At 45.5% G+C, this 18,689-nt stretch overlaps 1 protein-coding gene across 3 annotated transcripts in view; it reads left to right on the top strand.

Annotated features, from left to right (window-relative positions):
• The window catches only part of PIK3C2B (phosphatidylinositol-4-phosphate 3-kinase catalytic subunit type 2 beta), a 95,680-nt gene that overhangs the window by 50,783 nt on the left and 26,208 nt on the right, over nt 1–18,689 (top strand). For all 3 annotated transcript variants that reach the window (XM_033152774.1, XM_033152773.1, XM_033152775.1), the window contains 6 exons: nt 2,811–2,957; nt 3,907–3,940; nt 5,836–6,031; nt 9,566–9,688; nt 14,299–14,466; nt 15,366–15,477. In XM_033152774.1, coding sequence (XP_033008665.1) covers nt 2,811–2,957; nt 3,907–3,940; nt 5,836–6,031; nt 9,566–9,688; nt 14,299–14,466; nt 15,366–15,477 — 780 coding nt within the window. The remainder of the gene's footprint in view (nt 1–2,810; nt 2,958–3,906; nt 3,941–5,835; nt 6,032–9,565; nt 9,689–14,298; nt 14,467–15,365; nt 15,478–18,689) is intronic.

Genomic DNA, 18,689 nt, shown 5'->3' with positions numbered 1-18,689 from the left:
CCTTATAAAATAAATGCCCTGAACCTTGCTTCTCCCATGTTGTCTGACAGTCCACTGCTTGCTTGCTTGCTTGCTTGCTTCTCCTCTTCCTCATTCCAATCTTGAATCCTTCATGAGAGTCAAATTTCCCAGCGTAAGGTGAGGGCTGCCAGCCACAAGTGTGCTTGGGACTACAGCCAAGAGGCGGATCTGCATAGCAGCGTTTGCTATCAGAGCAGAAAACAAACTGGGTGCAGTGAAGTGATCCCCAGGTTCTAATCTTGAAATTGTCAGCAGCTTTTAACAGCAAGTTCCTATCTACTGTTTGTTTCAGTTTCCCTTCCCTTGCGATAAATACAGTCAAAAACATACTTGTGAAGGTAGACAAAAAAGAAACCCAAGACGTTGTGAAGGTTAAATTTCTCATGGCGGTAAAGCGATTCATACAGGTTGTTCCCCCCCCCCCATTTTGAAACCTCTACATTATCAAGCACTTAATGTAGAGATTAGAATGTGTGTTTTAGATCTTGGGAGTAGTGAATTTAGCGAAAGGAGAGGGGTAAGCAGGAGGCTTTGACAACCTTCTAAATTGCCAACACTGAGGTTGCCAGCACTTTATAATTCCAAAAAGTTATCAGGGATAGTGAATTCAAGTCCTAGCCTAGCTTTGTGAACTCTAGCTGAGAGTGCAGGAACGATAATATATTCAACTGAGCAGCTAGAATTGGCTTTAGACATCTCTCTTGTGTGACTGTCTGGTCCTTGCTAGTGATGAAGGTGACGGGCTTTTTAGCAAACTGATTGGAACAAGAGCTAGTTTGGTCCCTATATGTGAAAGCACCCTCTTACAGTCAGATCGCCATGACTGGGGGCAGAAAGTATGTGTGTGAGAGAGAGAGTGAGTGTGAGAAAGAAACCATTCTCCTCCTTTCAAGAGGTGAGTCATAACAAGGCTATCTAGGAAATCTCAGCTGAATGGAATGTAGTTCACTAGTATGTAATCTCGAGGTGTGTGATGGATTCTGAAAATACCACATTTGAGAAATGAACAAGTTACTTGATCCTGTGGTTTTTGAGCAGGAAAAAGGAAAAGCTTTCTAGGTTCCAGTAGCTAGATTACTACTCTCTGAAGATTTTGTCCCCCCCCCCCGGCCCGTGGTCCTACATTATTTCTCCCTTCCTGCACATTTGTATGGAAATGTATGTCTTTGTATGTACTACCTACAGCAGGGGGCGGCAAGGTTTATCTTGCCTAGGCCGGATCGGTCCCGTGGAGAGCCCTCTGTGGGCCAGATTGCACGCACGCCCGCAATTTCTGGTGCCGTGGAAGTGAGTCCTCGCATTGCGCTGTGCTGATTTAACGCAGCGCGCAAGCAGGCAGCTCAGTTCGGGGGCAGCTCAGGGGGCCGGTTAAGCGACCTCCGCGGGCTGCTTCCGGCCCATGGGCCTTAGGTTGGTGACCCCTGACCTACAGTGTCAGAGGCTGAATACCAATTGCTGGGCATAACAAGGGAGAGATGGTTGCTGCCGTCTCACATCCTGCTTGCAAGCTTCCCATTGGTGTTTGTTTGGTCACTGTGACAACAGGATGCTGATCCAGCCGGGCTCCTCTTTCTGGCCCTAACCCCATAAGCTTTTGCTAGAGCTGTTGTCAGCATAGCATCCTTCCTTCCAAATGAAAACAATAAAAAGTTATATGCTGTGAAGTTGGAAAACTGTAGGTCCTTTCTTCTACATCCTCTATAGAGCTGACTGTTGATTCTTTTGCCCCTGCAAACCATATACTGCAGAGTCTTATCAATCCAATGGATTGTCTATAGAGCTTCATGTGCAACAAGCAACAGTGCCCCTTAGTGGCAATTTTACCTATATATTCTGAGGTACCCAGGCTGAAATTATGTTGGTGGAAGGAGCTGGTAATATCAAATGGTTTTCATGGGTTCCAGGAAACTTGGTGTTGACATTAGGACGGTAGTTTCATCAACGCAGGACTTTGGGACGGAATTCCAAGGTCCTATGACGACAGAGGATGAGATGGTTGGACAGTGTTCTCGAAGCTACTAACACGAGTTTGGCCAAACTGCGGGAGGCAGTGAAGGATAGGCGTGCCTGGCGTGCTCTGGTCCATGGGGTCACGAAGAGTCGGACACGACTGAACGACTGAACAACAACAAATGACTTGCACCAGTGCATTAGGACATGCTTGAACACAACAGAGTAGCTGCTTTATTTCTCCAAATCCTATTATGTTGAAAGCCAATCTTAAGACACAGAGCTGGTGGCCACGATATGGAATTGATGATGAAAAAGACCCATGTGCCTTCCACTTTTATGACATTGGTTGAGTTTGGGGTAAAAGGAGCATGAGCAAGCTCTTTTGTGCTTTGTTGAGCAGCTCTCTTAAGATCTGCTGGAGTTGGTAGGCTCCTCTTTATGTTCCCTTTGGTCAAACTCACACAAGGTACTGGGATTTTACTGCAGAATAATCACCTAGTTTATGTCCAGGGAAGCCAGGTTTAGTGATAAGGCAGTTAAGGAAAAGGTACATAAATGAAGTAAATTTATGGCGGGGTTGCTACTCTCATTCACCCTAGATCAGGGGTGGGGCACCAGTGCCCTCCAGATGCAGGGCTGCAACTCCGATCACATCCAGCAAACATGGCCAGTGGTCAGGGATGATGGAAGTTGTAGTCTAGCAACAGTTTGACGGCTGCTGATTCCCACGCCATGCCCTAGATGCTGGCTATACGCACAACTCTTTGAGGTGGCACGTTGTGTTTTGCTCTATGTGCTATTACCTTGAGACATGAGACTTTTAATTCTTCATCCAGGGAGACGTCCAAGTGAATGCAGAACGAGTGATCCAGTCTGTCATGGCCATTTGCAATGCTCTGGCTGCTGTGGAGTCCCAGGAGATCACAGCAGCCCTGAATCAACTGCCACCCTGTCCATCTCGCATGCAGCCCAAAATCCAGAAGGTAAGAAGCAGGAGTTGGTGTCAGGAAGCAGCAATATTTAATCTGAGTGCCTAAGCTAAATAGGAGAGAAAGAGGAGAGTAGATTTATTTTAACAGATTTTTTCCATTGTCTGAAAAGATGTAGCTGAGAAAGGACAAAAAGTGCCCTTGTGACAACTTAGTTTTCACACTTGACACTAAAAAGCACATTTGAGATTCTCTTTTTTAATACTGTTAAGGCAAGATAGCTGTGGACAAAAATTCAGGTGTGAATTCTAGCCAGTGTAAAGTTTTTGCATTCACACTGTGCACTAACTTTGAGAACACCTGATTTAAACCTTGCATGTTAATTTGACCTTGGACAGTTTTGCTGCTGATAACCTTTCTGTGTTCAATATGGAGTGCATATTTTAAAATGCCCTTTTCCAATACATTCTCAGGAGCTGGATCTGCCTTAAGTGCTTTCCGTTGCGGCAATAGGTAGAGCCTTTTCAGCAGTGGATCAGCTATTTGGAACTCCCTAGGTCCTTTGTTCTTTGCGTTCAGAGAACATTCAGAGATTTTCCCTTTTCAGAAAGGTTTTTAATTACGTGGATGGATTTTCAATCAGTTTGATTTATATTTTTTAAAAATAATAGAACTTGAATTTCTCTTTATTTAAGAGGGCTTTGTGTGTATCTTCTGGAATTTTATTTTATTGGTGGCTTTTAAAATGTTTTTGTTCATAAGTCCATTTTTTAGCTTCTGGACAGAAGCAAGGAACACACATTTTACAATAAAGCAATAAACTGGTTAGAATTTTCCCCAAACCTGGGAAAATGTAGCTGCTATTCCCACAGTTGGACGGGCTTGAACTGCTGGGAGTGGAAACACATTGATATATGTTATATAAAGTGTTTGCTCAGAGTTGCTTGCCTTTCAGTCTGATTTTCATAAAATATTTCTCTTCTGGTTTCTCTTTCCTGAGCAGGATCCAAAGGTTTTGGCCATGAGGGAAAACAGAGGTAATAATTTTGCTTCTCCTGTTGTCGCTATTGAATTCTGAAGACTTTTTACTTTCCACTGCCTCCCAAGAGCACTTTTCCAATTATTGCATACTGTTATTTATGAACAAATTACCATCATCATTATCATCATCATTATTAGCCCTTTGAATCCCCAGCTTAGACATCTTGAGTCCATAGAGTTGGTATGCCATTATCTAGACTTTTCAGAACTGGGTGGTTTCCTAGTAATAATGAAAATTCAGATCCATTTTTCAAAAATATTGAAGCCCCAACTGCACTAAAGACCTTGAGGGATTGTGCTTTGGGGTCAAAGAACACATAATGTCGGAGATCCTTGAACAGGAACCTCTGCAGTGATTTAAAAAAGAAGAAGTTGAAAGGAGGTGTAGGACCCTTTAGACCATGAGAGACATCCTTCCAAGCCGTTCTGCCAATGGAAAATGATCCTCACCCACCCACTGGCAAGCTGCTGTTTGCAACACAAGGCAAAACCATATATTTGGCTATAACTTTTGATAGAATACAGATAATTGGATGAATTTTGTTGCATTGCACTCTTCATTAAATTATCTTTCCACTGATACATAATTTTATGGCATTACTCCAAAGGAAAGTGGTGTTATGAGTCATCAGACCTCAGAAATAAACTTTTTCCAAAATGTTTCCACAATTTTGGCCCCTAGTGTAGAGACATGTATGTTTTGGTCTGTGTGGCAAATGGTAGCTTTTGGGTTTTGTCCCGAGAAGAGGAAAGGGGCCTGTACCTGTAGATGACCCCCCAAGATCCTTTCCAAATCTGAAATTCTTTTATCTGTGCTTGTCTTCTGGTATCCCTATCTTAATGGAGACGAAGGAACTTCAGGAGTAAAGGAATTACTGTAACTTTAGGATAGAAGTGAGATTAAGTAATTTGTGTAGGAGCTACAAAGTGATGCATGCTGACTGCATCTGCAGTGCCTGTAGCCCTGCCAGTTGTACACCTGAGCTTTATAAATGTTTGTTTATAATCATTTATATACATGTAGGTATAATTTATAGTTTATTATTTAGATTTGTATTTCAGTCTAAATGCATTATTAAGGTGGCACAAAGTAAAAAAAAAGGAATGTTATTAAAATGAAATGTCACAAACACATATACACCCATACTATTTGCCAAGTTAATGCAAATTCTGCTGCAAGAAAAACCAATTTCAGTAACCTGTATAAATTATGGTAATTAAGCAGTCTTTTTAAAAAAGCAAATCTCTTGCCAGTGTAGCTGCAAAGGGAGTCATGGATGGATGGATGCAGTCGTGTAGAAGCCTATGGGTAGGCTGAGCAGGATTTTATGATGACCAGGAGGCAGGGTGTCAATGCCTTGCAATAACAACAACAGCAACTACTACTACTACTATTTTATTATTTATACCCTACAACAACAACAACAACTACTACTACTACTATTATTATTTTATTTATACCCTGCCCATCTGGCTGGGTTTCCTCAGCCACTCTGGGCAGCTCCCAACAGAACACTAAAAACAATAGAACTTCAAACATTAAAAACTTCCCTAATAGCTGCTTGCTCACTTCAGATTAATAGAAGCAGAGTAAATTATGAAAAATAAGCAAATTTATGCAGCTATCTTAATATGTATAACCCACACAGGGCTTTTCTTGGTGCTGAATGCTGGTTTCTTTTTGGAAAAGCTGCAGACTATGACAGCCCTGCAGAGAGGGAACTATAGGAATCATAAGGAATTTTCAGAAAGGGTTAGCAACTTTGAAGGTTGGAACCTGGCACGCCTTCCTGTTGTCAGAGCGTCTGCCAAGCATATTTGCTCTGTGGGGGCGTATTTGTGAGTTTTCAAAGTGCTTCTGTCAATTTCTCCCCCTCCCCTCCCCTTACAGAGAAGGTTGTGGAAGCTTTGACGGCCTCCATCTTGGATCTGGTGGGGCTCTACTGCAACACATTCAATGCCGACTTCCAGACCGCAATTCATGGAAACCGAAAACATTGCCTCTCCCAAGAGGCCCGGCTTCTCTCCTGCCCCCTCTCCTTCACCGTCTATGCCACTCACCGCATACCCATAACCTGGGCAGCAAGGTAAGCAGCAACATCTTTGTGTTAGATCTTGGGGTCAAGTGTGTGTACATACATAGCAGCCATAGTGGGGGCATTATACATATTTGGATCAGGACCGTAGAGCTGTGCAAAGGTGCAACTCCCATTTTCCTGATTTATACACAGATATCCCTGAAGTTTCTGCTTCCACAGCACACAGGTGGTTATTATCCTTTGGATCCTTTGTGTCACCCTGGTCAGAAATACGTATCGACCTGGGAGGTTCACACATCACAGTAAGCCAAGCTATGATGGGAAAGTGAAGCTGTGTTGGCTCCTAGGGAGGAAATTTCGGCTGTTTTGCTCTTCCATAGTCCTTTTCACGTAGCATGGCACGGCAGCTAAACCAATGTCTGGCTTAGTGTGTCATTGGAACCTGAGATTGTGGTTAAGCTTTACAGCACGTGGTTAAAGAGGAGAGAGCTTTGACTATGACAACACACTAAACCAAACCTTGGCTTAGCTGCTGAGCTAAAAAGACACAGGAAATAATGGAGTAACAAGAACTCAGGCCACAGTAATGGTTTGATTAATTTCAGTTTTACATTTGTAAAACTGAAATTAATCAAACCATTACTGTGGCCTGAGTTCTTGTTACTCCATTATTTCCTGCATCTATTCATCAAGAATTCCAACTTTTTGAGCTAAAAAGACAAGCAAAGAGCAAAGCAACTGCCCTGTCCTCCGTGGGAGCTCACACATTCATGCTAAGTCATGGCTTGGGCTCAGCATTACGTGTGAACACAGCCATGCTGTTTATCTTAACCATTTCATGACTTCCTGGTTATATTTCAGATTCCGTTTGGCTGCCTGAGGTCACCATCAGTGGGGAGAAATTGTTTCAACCTTTACTGGCTAAATGAAACCAATTTGCCATTTAAATCCAAGTTGCTGTAAGATCAGCTTCATGGATTCAGTGTCGCCTATTCCCGGCCCCTTGCTCCCCCAATTCTGACAAGTTCTTAGAAATCAGGCTGGTAGGGATTTAAGCAAACACAACATTTTGTACTCAACACACCTTTCCCCTCGGAAGAATGAGGCTGGCTAGCTGAGGTCAGAAGACTAGAGGAAAGCTTGCATATAAGGGAGTTGGCTGATCTGGCTAAGCAGCATTCTGACTCCTGTTCAGGGCTATTTTTGGAGGCTCCCTGGAATGCTCTGGGAGAATCCTTTGGTCTCGGCACCCCGCCTCCCTGGCTTGGTCCTACAGACAGTGACAGATGGCTGCTTCTCAGCCTGGGCTCTTGCCCCTTCAGCCAATGACAGAGTGGAAGGGAATCGCTTAATGGATATAGGGACAATAGGAAGTCTGGGCAGGGAGGGGACATTCCTTTGTAAGCAGCCTTTTGCTTGTGTGTTTGTGTTTCTCCAAAGGCATGGAGGCAGTGCCTGGGAGGTGCCCCTTGGTAATCCACATCCCCAGCAGCAGACACATGCAAGTCGGGGGGGGGGGGTCGGGGTTGGGGAAGTGATGGCAACATTAGCCGCCGCCCCTCCAGGGACCTCTTGCCTTTGTACCATCCTTAATGTATTCCAATGAGTGACTCTGAACAAAGACAGTAGCCTGGGAAATCCAGGCCTGTCTTGACCTTCGTTGCCCCGCAGCCCTCCCTGCATCATCGCTTGGCACCTGTCACATGGCCGGTCCTTCTGACAAGAGCGCCATGTGATGGCATTCTCCGTGGCGTATGTCAATCCAGCTGGTCTGGGAAGGAAGTTGGGAGAGTGTCTCTGAAAAGAGCGCAGCCTGAGGAAAAGACTCTAGGCTTGGCTTGTTGGGGTGTGTGTGTGTGTGTGTGTGTGTGGCAACTGCCACCTTCTAGTCCCCTCTCCCTCAGTCAACAGCTGGAAATGGATTGAGTTCTGCCATTGAGCAGACAAAAGGGTTTCTGCTCAAATTTGGGTCCGGTTTGTGAGAGCTAAGTCAGGGTTAAGAAATCATCTGGCTTGAAATTGCAACCCTGCCTGCGACCTTGGAGGGTAGACTGTTGATGGCTACTAACCACAGTAGCTGTTTTCTACCTCTGCTGTCAGAGGCGGTGTGACTCTGAATACCAGATGCTGGAAATCGTAGGTGGAGAGAGTGCTGCTGCAATTGGGTCCTGTTTGCAGACTTCCCTTGGGCTTCTGGTGGACCACCGTGAGAACAGGATGCTAAGCTAGATAGGCCTCTGGCCTGGTCCAGCAAGCTTTTCTTATGACCAGAGTTTTAAGAAGAACATGGTTGGCACAACCCTCTTTTCGTAGCCCTATTGCTGCTTGTTGTCAGGGAGGAAGTGCCTAGAATCAGTCTGCGGATGGAGGGGGATGACTCTAAGCTGATAAATGTATAGGTGTATAGAAATCTAATGATTTCTGTTGTGGCAGAAACATAGAAGAGGAAGTTATTAATTAGCCATTGTTTCATTTTAGTATATTAACTTTTTAATGACTGTTCTTTTTGAAGACTGCCCTGGAATGGTGGAATAAAAACAATAAATAATTCAACCATTTCCCTCAAGCATATTAGTGAGCTATGTAAGTGAAGCTGACAGTATTTTGAACAGTGGGTTAAAATACCAGTATTTTTGCCTTATGTCTGTCTGGGCATATTTTATACCTGTGCAATGTAGCAGGAGCAAGAATATTCCTGGCATGCGGGAAACAAGCATTACACTTGGTAATGTACATATTGACTATTGTTTTATAACATGTGGTGTTATAAAAGGTCCCTGCCCCAAGTGGTATACAATCTAGGAAGCAACGCCAGAATAACAGCAGAGGAAGGAAAGGGGAGTGGAGGTAAACAGGGGAAAGAACATGTGAATATTGTAGTTGCGATACTGAATAGGGTATTGAGGATTCAAGGATTGCATCAAGGGGGTTCGTGGGAAAATGTGTTTATGTTTTGAATATCCCCCAAGGCTCTTTCCAACCCCAAGGCTCAAAGGTGGTTAACTGTAGACTGAAATGCAAACATAAAATTTCCTGTAAAAATGCTGCTGGAACAAACAAAGCAGCACAGATTGTAACCCTGTCCCAGTCTCTCTCCCCAGCCCCTCAAAACTGAGCTGAAATAAAAGACCTAGCAAGGCTTCTGGCCTTGATGAGTCTCAAGGGGCGGACGAGAAGTTTCGTAGTTGGGGGTCATCTACCAAGTCAGGATGCCTCCAATCGAATGGACAAGATTTGTGCCTATCGACCAGACTTGAACCATCTGGGGATTGCCTGCCATTCATTCATTCTCCTTTGTGTGAGGGCTGGGGGGAGCAGGGGAGGACTAGGTGGGGCTGTTCCAAGCTTGGGATTAAAACAGATTCTCACCAGTGACTCAGCTGCTGAGTTTGAAATAAATCAAGTCAAAGTATTTATTTCATGTGTTCCTCCTGTTTGCTATTCGACTGCAGCTAAGAATTGTAGCAGGCTGCTTCCTCTCAGCCCCTGCCTCCAGTCTTTGGGGGATCAAGGCCTTTTCTTTCTGCTCTGTGAGATAACAACAATTTACCCATCTCTCCTCCCCCCCCTTTTTTTAAACAGCTATGAAGATTTCTATCTCTCCTGCTCACTCAGCCATGGTGGCAAAGAGCTCTGCAGCCCCTTGCAGACCCGAAAAGCTCATGTGTACAAGTACCTCTTCCATCTCATCATCTGGGACCAGCAGTAAGGCACCTCCCCACCTGCCCTCCCCTGTCTGTGTTGAGAAGGGTATAAAGGAAAGGGTGGGAGAGCGGCTGGAGAAGGGCGATCTCATGTGTTTTTAATGCAAGTTGATAAAGGAGGTGGATGAGAATTAACTCTCCCCTGCTTGTAGCTACATAGCTTTGCAGGAAAAAAGTCCCAGTTTCAATCTACAGAGTTGAAGAAGCAGTGTAGGGTGAAGGGGGTTCTTAATCTATTGCTTACTTTTAATTTCTCTGCTCTACATCAGCCTACCCCACCCCACAAGGCTTCAAGCCCCATGAGGAAGAAGGGGGGGGGGAGAGAGAGAGAGAGAGGGAGAGAGAGAGAGAGAATGGAGTGGGGTATGGCCCACAGGTCCCCCATCCCTGCTGTAAAGCAACATGTGTATTATAAATTAGTAATGTAAAACAGTGATCCCTAAAAAGCATGCAGCAGCTATCAGCAATAAAGCAGGGCTACCACTCCGTGTGGTTGTGTATGTGTAGTTTGGCCTTCCCATCTTACAGTGCTGGTTTTCCAAGGTGCATCTCCTGGCAAATGCCGTAATGTCTGAAGAGGAGAGATGCAAGTCCATAATGCAACAAAGGGACAAGCGACAGGCACATGCCAGGGAACTAGGATTGCCTCTGGCTGCCTGGCGCATGTCCACTGGGTCTCCTCTTCGATCTTCACGGGAGCTTCCTGGGGAGACAGATAGTGGGAAAGCAGCCAGCTCGTCTGCTGTGTAAAGCGTGACTCGGTCCCTCACTGCTTTTGTGACTCCACCGAATCGGCCCTGCATGCCTGGACAATTCTCTCCCACAGGCAGAAGTTTGAATCTGAGAACCTGGCAAAATAACTTCCGATGGGTGTTGGATTGCAGAGGAGTGGGAGGGGGTGTCATCTCCAAGACCTTGTTGCTGTACACTGTGCAGTTGCTGAAGGGGAAGGGAACTTGATCCTAAAATAGCCTGGGCAGCAGCCACCCCCCTCTCCACTGAGGTCCAGTAAGATTTGACATTTTTTCTAGGCCAGCAAGAGGAGATGGGGGTGGAGGTGGGAAATAGATAATTTTAGAAGCTGCCTGTCCTGCAGAAGGACGCACAGTGAAGCTACATGGAGAGTGTTGCCTCAGCTCCGCTCAGTGTGAGTGCTTTATTCAGTGGATAAGCCCCAGGATGGGAACAGCCCAAATGAGGAGCCCGCCATGTAGCAGTTTTCCTGCTGGCCCTTAGACAGCTGCACAAAGGGCTTTCAGGCATGTGCAGCACCCTTGGACTGCCTCTGGGCGGGTATCGGGCCGCGCTGATCTGGCACACGCCCCAGCTTTGCTAACCCTACGGGATCGGCTCAGGGGACTAACTGGTGGTCCTTCCTGTTAAGATGGCTGAATAGAAAGGGGAAACCCCCTTGGACAAGGTTAGTGTTCATGTGCCTCCCCCAGCTCCTCCCAGGAAAGCTCCAGATGGAAATGGGCGATGCAGGGCAGTTGCACTCCCTCTTGCAACCGGAGGTGTCCTTGCACAGCTTCCTCCGAAGCCGCCCTCACTGTATCTCCAAATCCTGCTTTAAAAAAACAACAACCCCACAGCACAACCCTGGAGCATATGAAATGTTTAATAAAGCATTTCTGAGCACATGCAGTGTGTCATTTCCTTAGAATTTAGTAATGGGCATGTCAGTTATCTGAAGGGAATCCTTTTAGAAAGAAGGTGTTTTCCTAATCTTTATACAGCACCGAGAAAACCTTAGGTATTTTATTAAGAGTAGTGGTAGTTGTGGGTGATTAATGTATGACTTCCAAACATGCTTGAGCACCAATATCACTCATTCGAAGAGTGGCAAGCCTGTGTGGTTCACTAGTCAGATGCTTGGATTTTTAAAGTTGGGTCACCTTGCTTCAACTCCCTGTTCAGCTGTGGACTTCACCGAGTAATCCTAATCAAGTTACTACCTGTAAAGCTAAAATAGTGATTTGTGAGGAGAAACAAGGGAGCCTTCGCTGTAAAGGTCCTGCCCTTTATGATGAGCTAGAACAACCTCCTTCAACCAGGTGTCTCTCTTCGAGGTGAGTCTGGTGGCAGTTATATTCCAAAGCATCTGGAGGGCATCAGGTTCTGAAGTTATGAATTTTTGGAATCTATAACAGATACCTGCAGGCTCAGGTACATACCCTTGGTCATAGATATACGTATCAGTATATTTAAGATGTGGCATCTCCTTCATTAGAGGCTCTTAAGCAGAGGCTTGGTGGCCACCTATCCAAGATGTGTAGGAGCTGATTTCCAGCATCGACAGTGGGTCGGAGTAGATCACCTGAGAGGGAGCCCTTTCAACTTCATGATTCTATGCAATGTCTAGGGAGGAAAGTCTGCACCCTAACACTGAACATGTTTGTAGTGTCATGGTGTGTAGTTCTCATCCAGTAGGATGTGGTCTAAACCACTGAGCCTCTTGGGCTTGCCAATCGGAAGGTTGGCGGTTCAAATCCCCACGGCGGGGTGAGCTCCTGTTGCTCTGTCCCAGCTCCTGCCAACCTAGCAGTTCGAAAGCATGCCAGTGCAAGTAGATAAATAGGGAAGGTAAACGGTGTTTCTGTGCACTCTGGCTTCCGTCACGGTGTCCCGTTGCGCCAGAAGCGGTTTAGTCCTGCTGGCCACATGACCCAGAAAGCTGCGGACAAACACTAGCTCCCTCGGCCTGAAAGCGAGATGTGTGTCACACCCCATAGTCGCCTTTGACTGGACTTAACTGTCCAGGGGTCCTTTACCTTTTTACCTTTTAGTTCCCATCCTTTCACTGAACTGCTGCTTCTCAATGATCACCCCTGATCACCACTTTGTAATTTTTCCTTCTGTATCTCTGATCTTCAAGATGGGAAGTCCTCGGCTCTGCCTATCTTTTGCCTTTTCCCTTTGTTCCATGAGAAGGACCAGCCTACTTCTTTCTCTTGCCAGGAGTGACTTGAGCCAGAAGCTTATGTGTCATGCAGTGCTTTTTTTTTTTCTTTCAAATTTCCATTGCTGCATAGCAGGGGTTCAGACGCTGAGCGTTAGAGCAGTGATAGTCTTTCAACATGACCTATTTCTCCTTTGGCTGCAGCTACAGTCTGAAGCTTCTCCAGAGGAATACTGTAATAATATGAGCTTGGGTGGTGGTTGTGCTGTGTATGTCCTGGACGTGTATCCTACTTTCCTTCCTTTCTGCATTTTTGTGGGGAGAAATGAAATGCAGAAATGCAACACATATAGGCTAAGCCACACAACTAGAGAAAAGTTAGAGATGGAGGAGAAAAGAGCAGGAGGAGGATTTGTTACAGCCGAAGCCTGTAGGGCAAGTTGGGCAGTTTGAGCAGGTCCTCTGCAAAGTGGTGGGTCCCTTCCTATTCCAGTGGGCGCCCTGATGGTTAAAAGGGGGCTTAGGGCACCAGTGGGCCCTTCTGAGGCATTGGGGTTTGCCCAACCAGATGAGGACCCCACATGCTGATACTCAGGCTCCTATAGGACATAGAATCATAGAATTGCAGAGTTGGAATGGACGCTAAGGGTCATCTAGTCCAACACCCTGCAATGCAGGAATCTTTTGCCCACTGGTGCTCGAAGCCACGGCCCTGAGATTAAGAGTCTCATGCTCTTCTGACTGAGCTATACTGCAGATTTAAAGCAGGCTTAATAGTAATTTTCTTTCTCTGGGCAATCCTGGGATTTTTTCGCACCCTCCCCAAACAATATCCCTTGAGATTCAGTTTGTTGGACATAACATTCATTGAAATCCAATTGTTTGGTGTCTTAAAACTGTGCTTCATTGTTCCCACGTTCCCACTCTTGCCTGCCTCAGAGCCTTGAAGTGTTGCTTATCTTTGAAACCCAGACCGCAAAAATGAATGTTGATGGCTTCACACTAGGCCCGGCGTCCCTATAGCTATAGGATTAAGGCAGTAGAAACAGGTTTCCTTGTGGAAAAGAGATAACAGAATGACACATTTACACAAGTGCGCGCTCTCTGTGTATGTTTCATTTATGTACGGTATGTGTGAGTGTGCATGCACACACACACATGGATCCAATTCTGAGCAGTGATTTATTGTGTTTGTCATACATTTGGATGCTTGGCATTTTTATTTTTATTTTTTGCAATTGGGCCTTGAATGCAAATGCAAGCGAGGGAAAGGAGGAAAGAAGCACAAACTCAAAGCTGGCTGAAATAAGCAACCTTCCTACAGGGTGAAACAAAGGCTTATGTGGCCGAATGTTAGCAAGTGCTGGATTTACACCAGGAAGACACTGATTCAGCCGTTGACGTTTGGCACTGTCTTTCAGTGTCTGCTCAGAACCAGTGAAATAGAAACCACCATCACATAATCCCCCCCCCCCCCGAAGACTTTGTGTACTAACCATGCAGCAGCATAGCCTTCTCCAGCCTGATGGCCTACAGATGTTTTGGGGCTGCAACTCCCAGTAGCCCCAGCAAGTACATGTGCAATACATCTGGAAGGTACCAGGGTGGTGAAGGCTGTGCTGTAGTGTAAGTTGTTTGATTAGATAGTTGCTTCTTCAAGGGAAATGGATGTCAAGCTGTCGTTCTTGCTCATTGGCTTCTACTTCTTCCAGAATCTGCTTCCCGGTCCAAGTGAATCGCCTCCCGCGAGAGACTCTCCTGACAGCCACGCTCTATGCCATTCCAATCCCGCCTCCCGGGAGTTCTTCCGAGACCAACAAGCAGCGCCGTGTCCCAGAGGTTTTGGGCTGGGTCACCACACCACTCTTCAACTTCCGGCAGTACGTGTGCCTGCTTCTCTGTGGGAGAGTAGCTCGGGAGAGAATAAGCAGTGTAGCTTTCCGGAACATCTGTTTGGGATGAGTTCCAAAGGGGTAGGCCGTGTCAGCCTGTTAGATCAAATGTGAAAGAAGAGTCTCTTGTCAACTAGAGGCCACTTCATCAGTTGCATGTCCTCAGCTGACAAGGGACATATGCACACATATCCAGATATGCTGGTGTAAGTGGGGGAAATGGAACATGGTGAGGCCAGAATGGCACAAAAGTCCCTGAACTGCAACAGGCACAGTCTGGCATTACTGAGCAAGGTCATCCAACAACAGCAGTAGCTTCCTAGTCAGTCTTCCTAGTCAATTTATGTTCTATTCCAATTGCACATGTATAGCGTAGTGGGAGAGGAAACCCTGGCCTTGATTAAGTCTTCAGTGAATAGAATCAGATTTGCAGATCATAAGTGACCCAGGGGATTGAATAGAGTTGTGGGCTACTACATGCTTGATGCTTACGGTCACTCTGTTCCTAACAGTTCCTTTTAAGAAAAAGGCAACTGCTCAGGAAAGCAGGCCAGCAAAAGGGTCTTGAGTGTTCATGTGAGCAGGATCATATAGTGGCTAGAGAGAGAGAAATTCAGGAGCTGACCCTCCCTAATTTGTAGAGAGAGGTCCTAAGAGGAACAATTCAGGGTTTGTCAGTCCAGCCATCTTCTTCCAGACAGTGGTAATGTTGCTGAGGAATGGAGTGTGGTAACAGAAAACAACCCCAATGTTCTGTGGGGCGATTTGCTTTGATAATTGGTTTTTGGTTGGCTCTGATTTTGCTAACCCAGTCTTCTTAACTACTACTACTAGGGCCTGAATCTGGTGTTAATGTCTTTTTTTCTTTTGTGTGTGCATCCATGCAGGGTCCTGACCTGTGGACGGAAGCTCCTGGGTTTGTGGCCAGCGACTCAAGACCCGTCTAGTGCCAGGTCAAGTGCTCCCAACTTCAACCAGCCTGACAGTGTTATTCTGCAGGTGAGTCTCCTCCTTGGGCTCTGTCACCACACACAGACAACCTTAGTGTACTTTGCTCTTTTTGTTTGCCTCTTGAGATTGGGGATCCAGCACTAGTCTGTGAAAGTTTTAGCTTAAGCTCTTATTCCACTATGTGCTGAACTTAGTATCAGGTCAGGGCTGTATTGATTTATGCACCCATCCAAGCAATGACAAAATAATTGGGGCTAGTATTAGTCCCAATTCACTGAGAGTGGCACAATATTGTGTCCCTGCATAAGAGATTGAGAAGGAGAATAGACTGAGTACATAGGGGTAGGAGTGGTGCCAGGAATCTCACTGTTTTCTGAACAGGGGGAGATAGGCACTCCACTATTGGAAAAGGGGTGTGTTTAGTTGTTTTTAATGTGATGGTATTGCAGGAGATTGCTATGGGGAGTCAGTAGCCTTGCTGGTAGAAGTTTTTAATGTTTGATATTTTATCGTGTTTTTAATATTCTGTTGGGAGCTGCCCAGAGTGGCTGGGGAAACCCGGCCAGATGGGTGGGGTATAAATATTTTATTCTATTCTATTCTATTCTATTCTATTCTATTCTATTCTATTCTATTCTCTGTTGAAGGGAGGGTTCCTGTACTGAAGCACTACAGCAATGGTAACTCAGCCTTATATACTTAAAACAACATATAATCCTTTGAAAACATTCATAAAATGGTACAAACATGAAAGAAGAAGGCACATCTTATTAGCTGTGATGTAATGGCTACTTCAAGTCACAGTTGTTAGTTGATGCTAGGGGGATAAATGACACTTTCTCACTAGCCAAGGGTGGATGGTGGTGGAATAAATGGCATTTTCCTAACAGCTAGTGTGAATCATAGAATCATAGAGTTGGAAGAGACCACAAGGGCCATCCAGTCCAACCCCCTGCCAAGCAGGAAACACCATCAAAGCATTCCTGGCAGATGGCCGTCAAGCCTCTGCTTAAAGACCTCCAAAGAAGGAGACTCCACCACACTCCTTGGCAGCAAATTCCAATCACATTGGATTTCTTGCTACGACTATTTATTTGTTGCATATTCATTTATTGTACAAATAATTGAAATAAATTATAAACTGTGCAGTTCTGTGATAAGACAATTCTCTGAAAAGGCTTGGATTCCAGCTTTTGTTTGATCTGGTAAAAATTTGGATAGGGAGAACTTTTCTCCGAATAAGCCTAGTGCTTAGATGTATGAGATTGTCTTCTTGAAAATTCTAACCCAAAAATGATTATGCCAGTCTTTAAGGTGCTACAAGACTTTTTGTTGTAAAGGGGAAAGTGACTGATTTTGCGTAGGCTGTAGTCCTAACAATGTCTACTCAGAAGTAAATTCAATTGAATTCAGTGGGGCTTAAGATTGCAACCTGATACTGTCATTTTGGCCAGCTCTGTCCCTCTGGGCCTTGGCACCCTGAAAATCTTTGTGCTAAGGAGTAGCAGTAGATTTGTGACCCAAGGCATAGCATTCTCTATTTTTCTTCCTTTCTTGGATTCATCTATTATATCTGTCTTTCCTCCGGCTCCAATGTCTCCCCCCCCTCCTTTTTGCTCATTTCTTTCTTCTTTTCTCCTCCCCTCCCCTGCACTTGCTAATATCCTTTTGGCTTTGAAGCTAGATGGCAGGACCCCAAGCCTGCTGCTTAGGGTGTGGACAGAAGGAATGGAAGGAGAGGCCGGTGCCGAAGAAGTGGAGATTTGGCAGTGGGAGGGGGTGGGGAGCTGGATCCAGCTGGGCTGGGTCTGGAGAGGTTCTCCCCTGGGTCATATCGTGTGCACTATCCTACTTCCCTGCTGATTTGAAGCGAGCAGAAGGATTATTACTAAGCATCCAAACCAGGCCCTGCTGGAGCCTCAATTACTTCCCTTCCCTAGCCTCCCTTCCCTTCTGCTGCAGTTCTCCGACCTGCTTAGATGGGACTGATTTCTTTGGCACGCAACCAAACGACTGGTTTTTCTTTTCCAAAGCCACTTACAAACCCATTGAGTTTTGTTTATTTATTTATTTTAAACTCAAGCTGTTGCTAGTAATCCCCTAAATGCTGCTGCTGCTGCTGCTGCTGCTGCAAAGGACCTGCATTTGAGTAAATGATGCACATTGCTGGTGGCACCATCCCATCCCATCCCATCGGGGCTTTTCCAGTCCAAAGCTGGGTGTGGTTGCGACTTTCTAAGGCTCAAGAAAGACAGCCCATTTTCCATCTTTCCTTTTGAAATATTTTCAATGAAATGTCTTGTTAAACTCATCCATGGCTCCAAACCTTGATATACTATAGCTTCCCCAAGCATTTGGAGGTCAGCAAATACAGTGGTACCTCGGGTTAAGTACTTAATTCGTTCTGGAGGTCCGTTCTTAACCTGAAACTGTACTTAACCTGAAGCACCACTTTAGCAAATGGGGCCTCCAGCTGCCAGCAGGGCACGATTTCTGTTCTTATCCTGAAGCAAAGTTCTTAACCTGAAGCGTTATTTCTGGGTTAGCGGACTTTGTAACCTGAAGTGTATGTAACCTGAAGCATATGTAACCCGAGGTACCACTGTACTAAAGCATGGAAAGTGAGTATCTAATTCAAGAAGGGGTCGGACTGCAACTCCTATCCTCCTTGGCTATGCTGGCTGGGTCTGATGGGAGTTGCAGTCCTGTACTACATGGAGAGTATAGGCTACCCACTTCCAGTCTAATGCCTGTGCTGTCTGCCTAAAAGAAGCCAGGGATAGTGCATGCCTTGTGGTGGCTCTTGGTGTCTCATGGCATCCAAAAGAAGGAAGGTCAAATGAAAGGACCAGCTCTGTGCATTTGGGTGTTTAATTCAGAGCCAAACTCATAATCTGATCATTCCACCCAGAGTCCAGATTGGTCTGGTATTCAGCTGATTTTGGAAGTTTCAGGATGGTGTGGTGAGTCACAACCTGAGCACATGGTGTTTGGTGGAACAGCCAGATGATTCAGTATTTGCCACTTCCCCAGTGACCTAAATGTGGCCAGGCTAAAGGGGTGTGTGATTTGGCTTTAAACCCCGGTCAGCTCCGCTTCCTGATCTGCTCTTTGGCCTTCCTGCCCAGAAAGTATCCCCATGAAGCTTAGTTTCACAGCACCCTCGCAGCTTTTCTACAACCCCATACACATTCGGACCTCTTTGTTGCAGGAACATTGTTTAGAGGAAAACCTCATAAAGCATCCCAATGGAAAGGAAA

Source organism: Lacerta agilis, chromosome 6 (assembly GCF_009819535.1).
Source record: "Lacerta agilis isolate rLacAgi1 chromosome 6, rLacAgi1.pri, whole genome shotgun sequence".
Classification (NCBI taxonomy): domain Eukaryota; kingdom Metazoa; phylum Chordata; class Lepidosauria; order Squamata; family Lacertidae; genus Lacerta; species Lacerta agilis.
The sequence above is the reverse complement of the archived record's forward strand: the minus strand, read 5'-3'. Positions and strand labels throughout refer to the sequence as shown.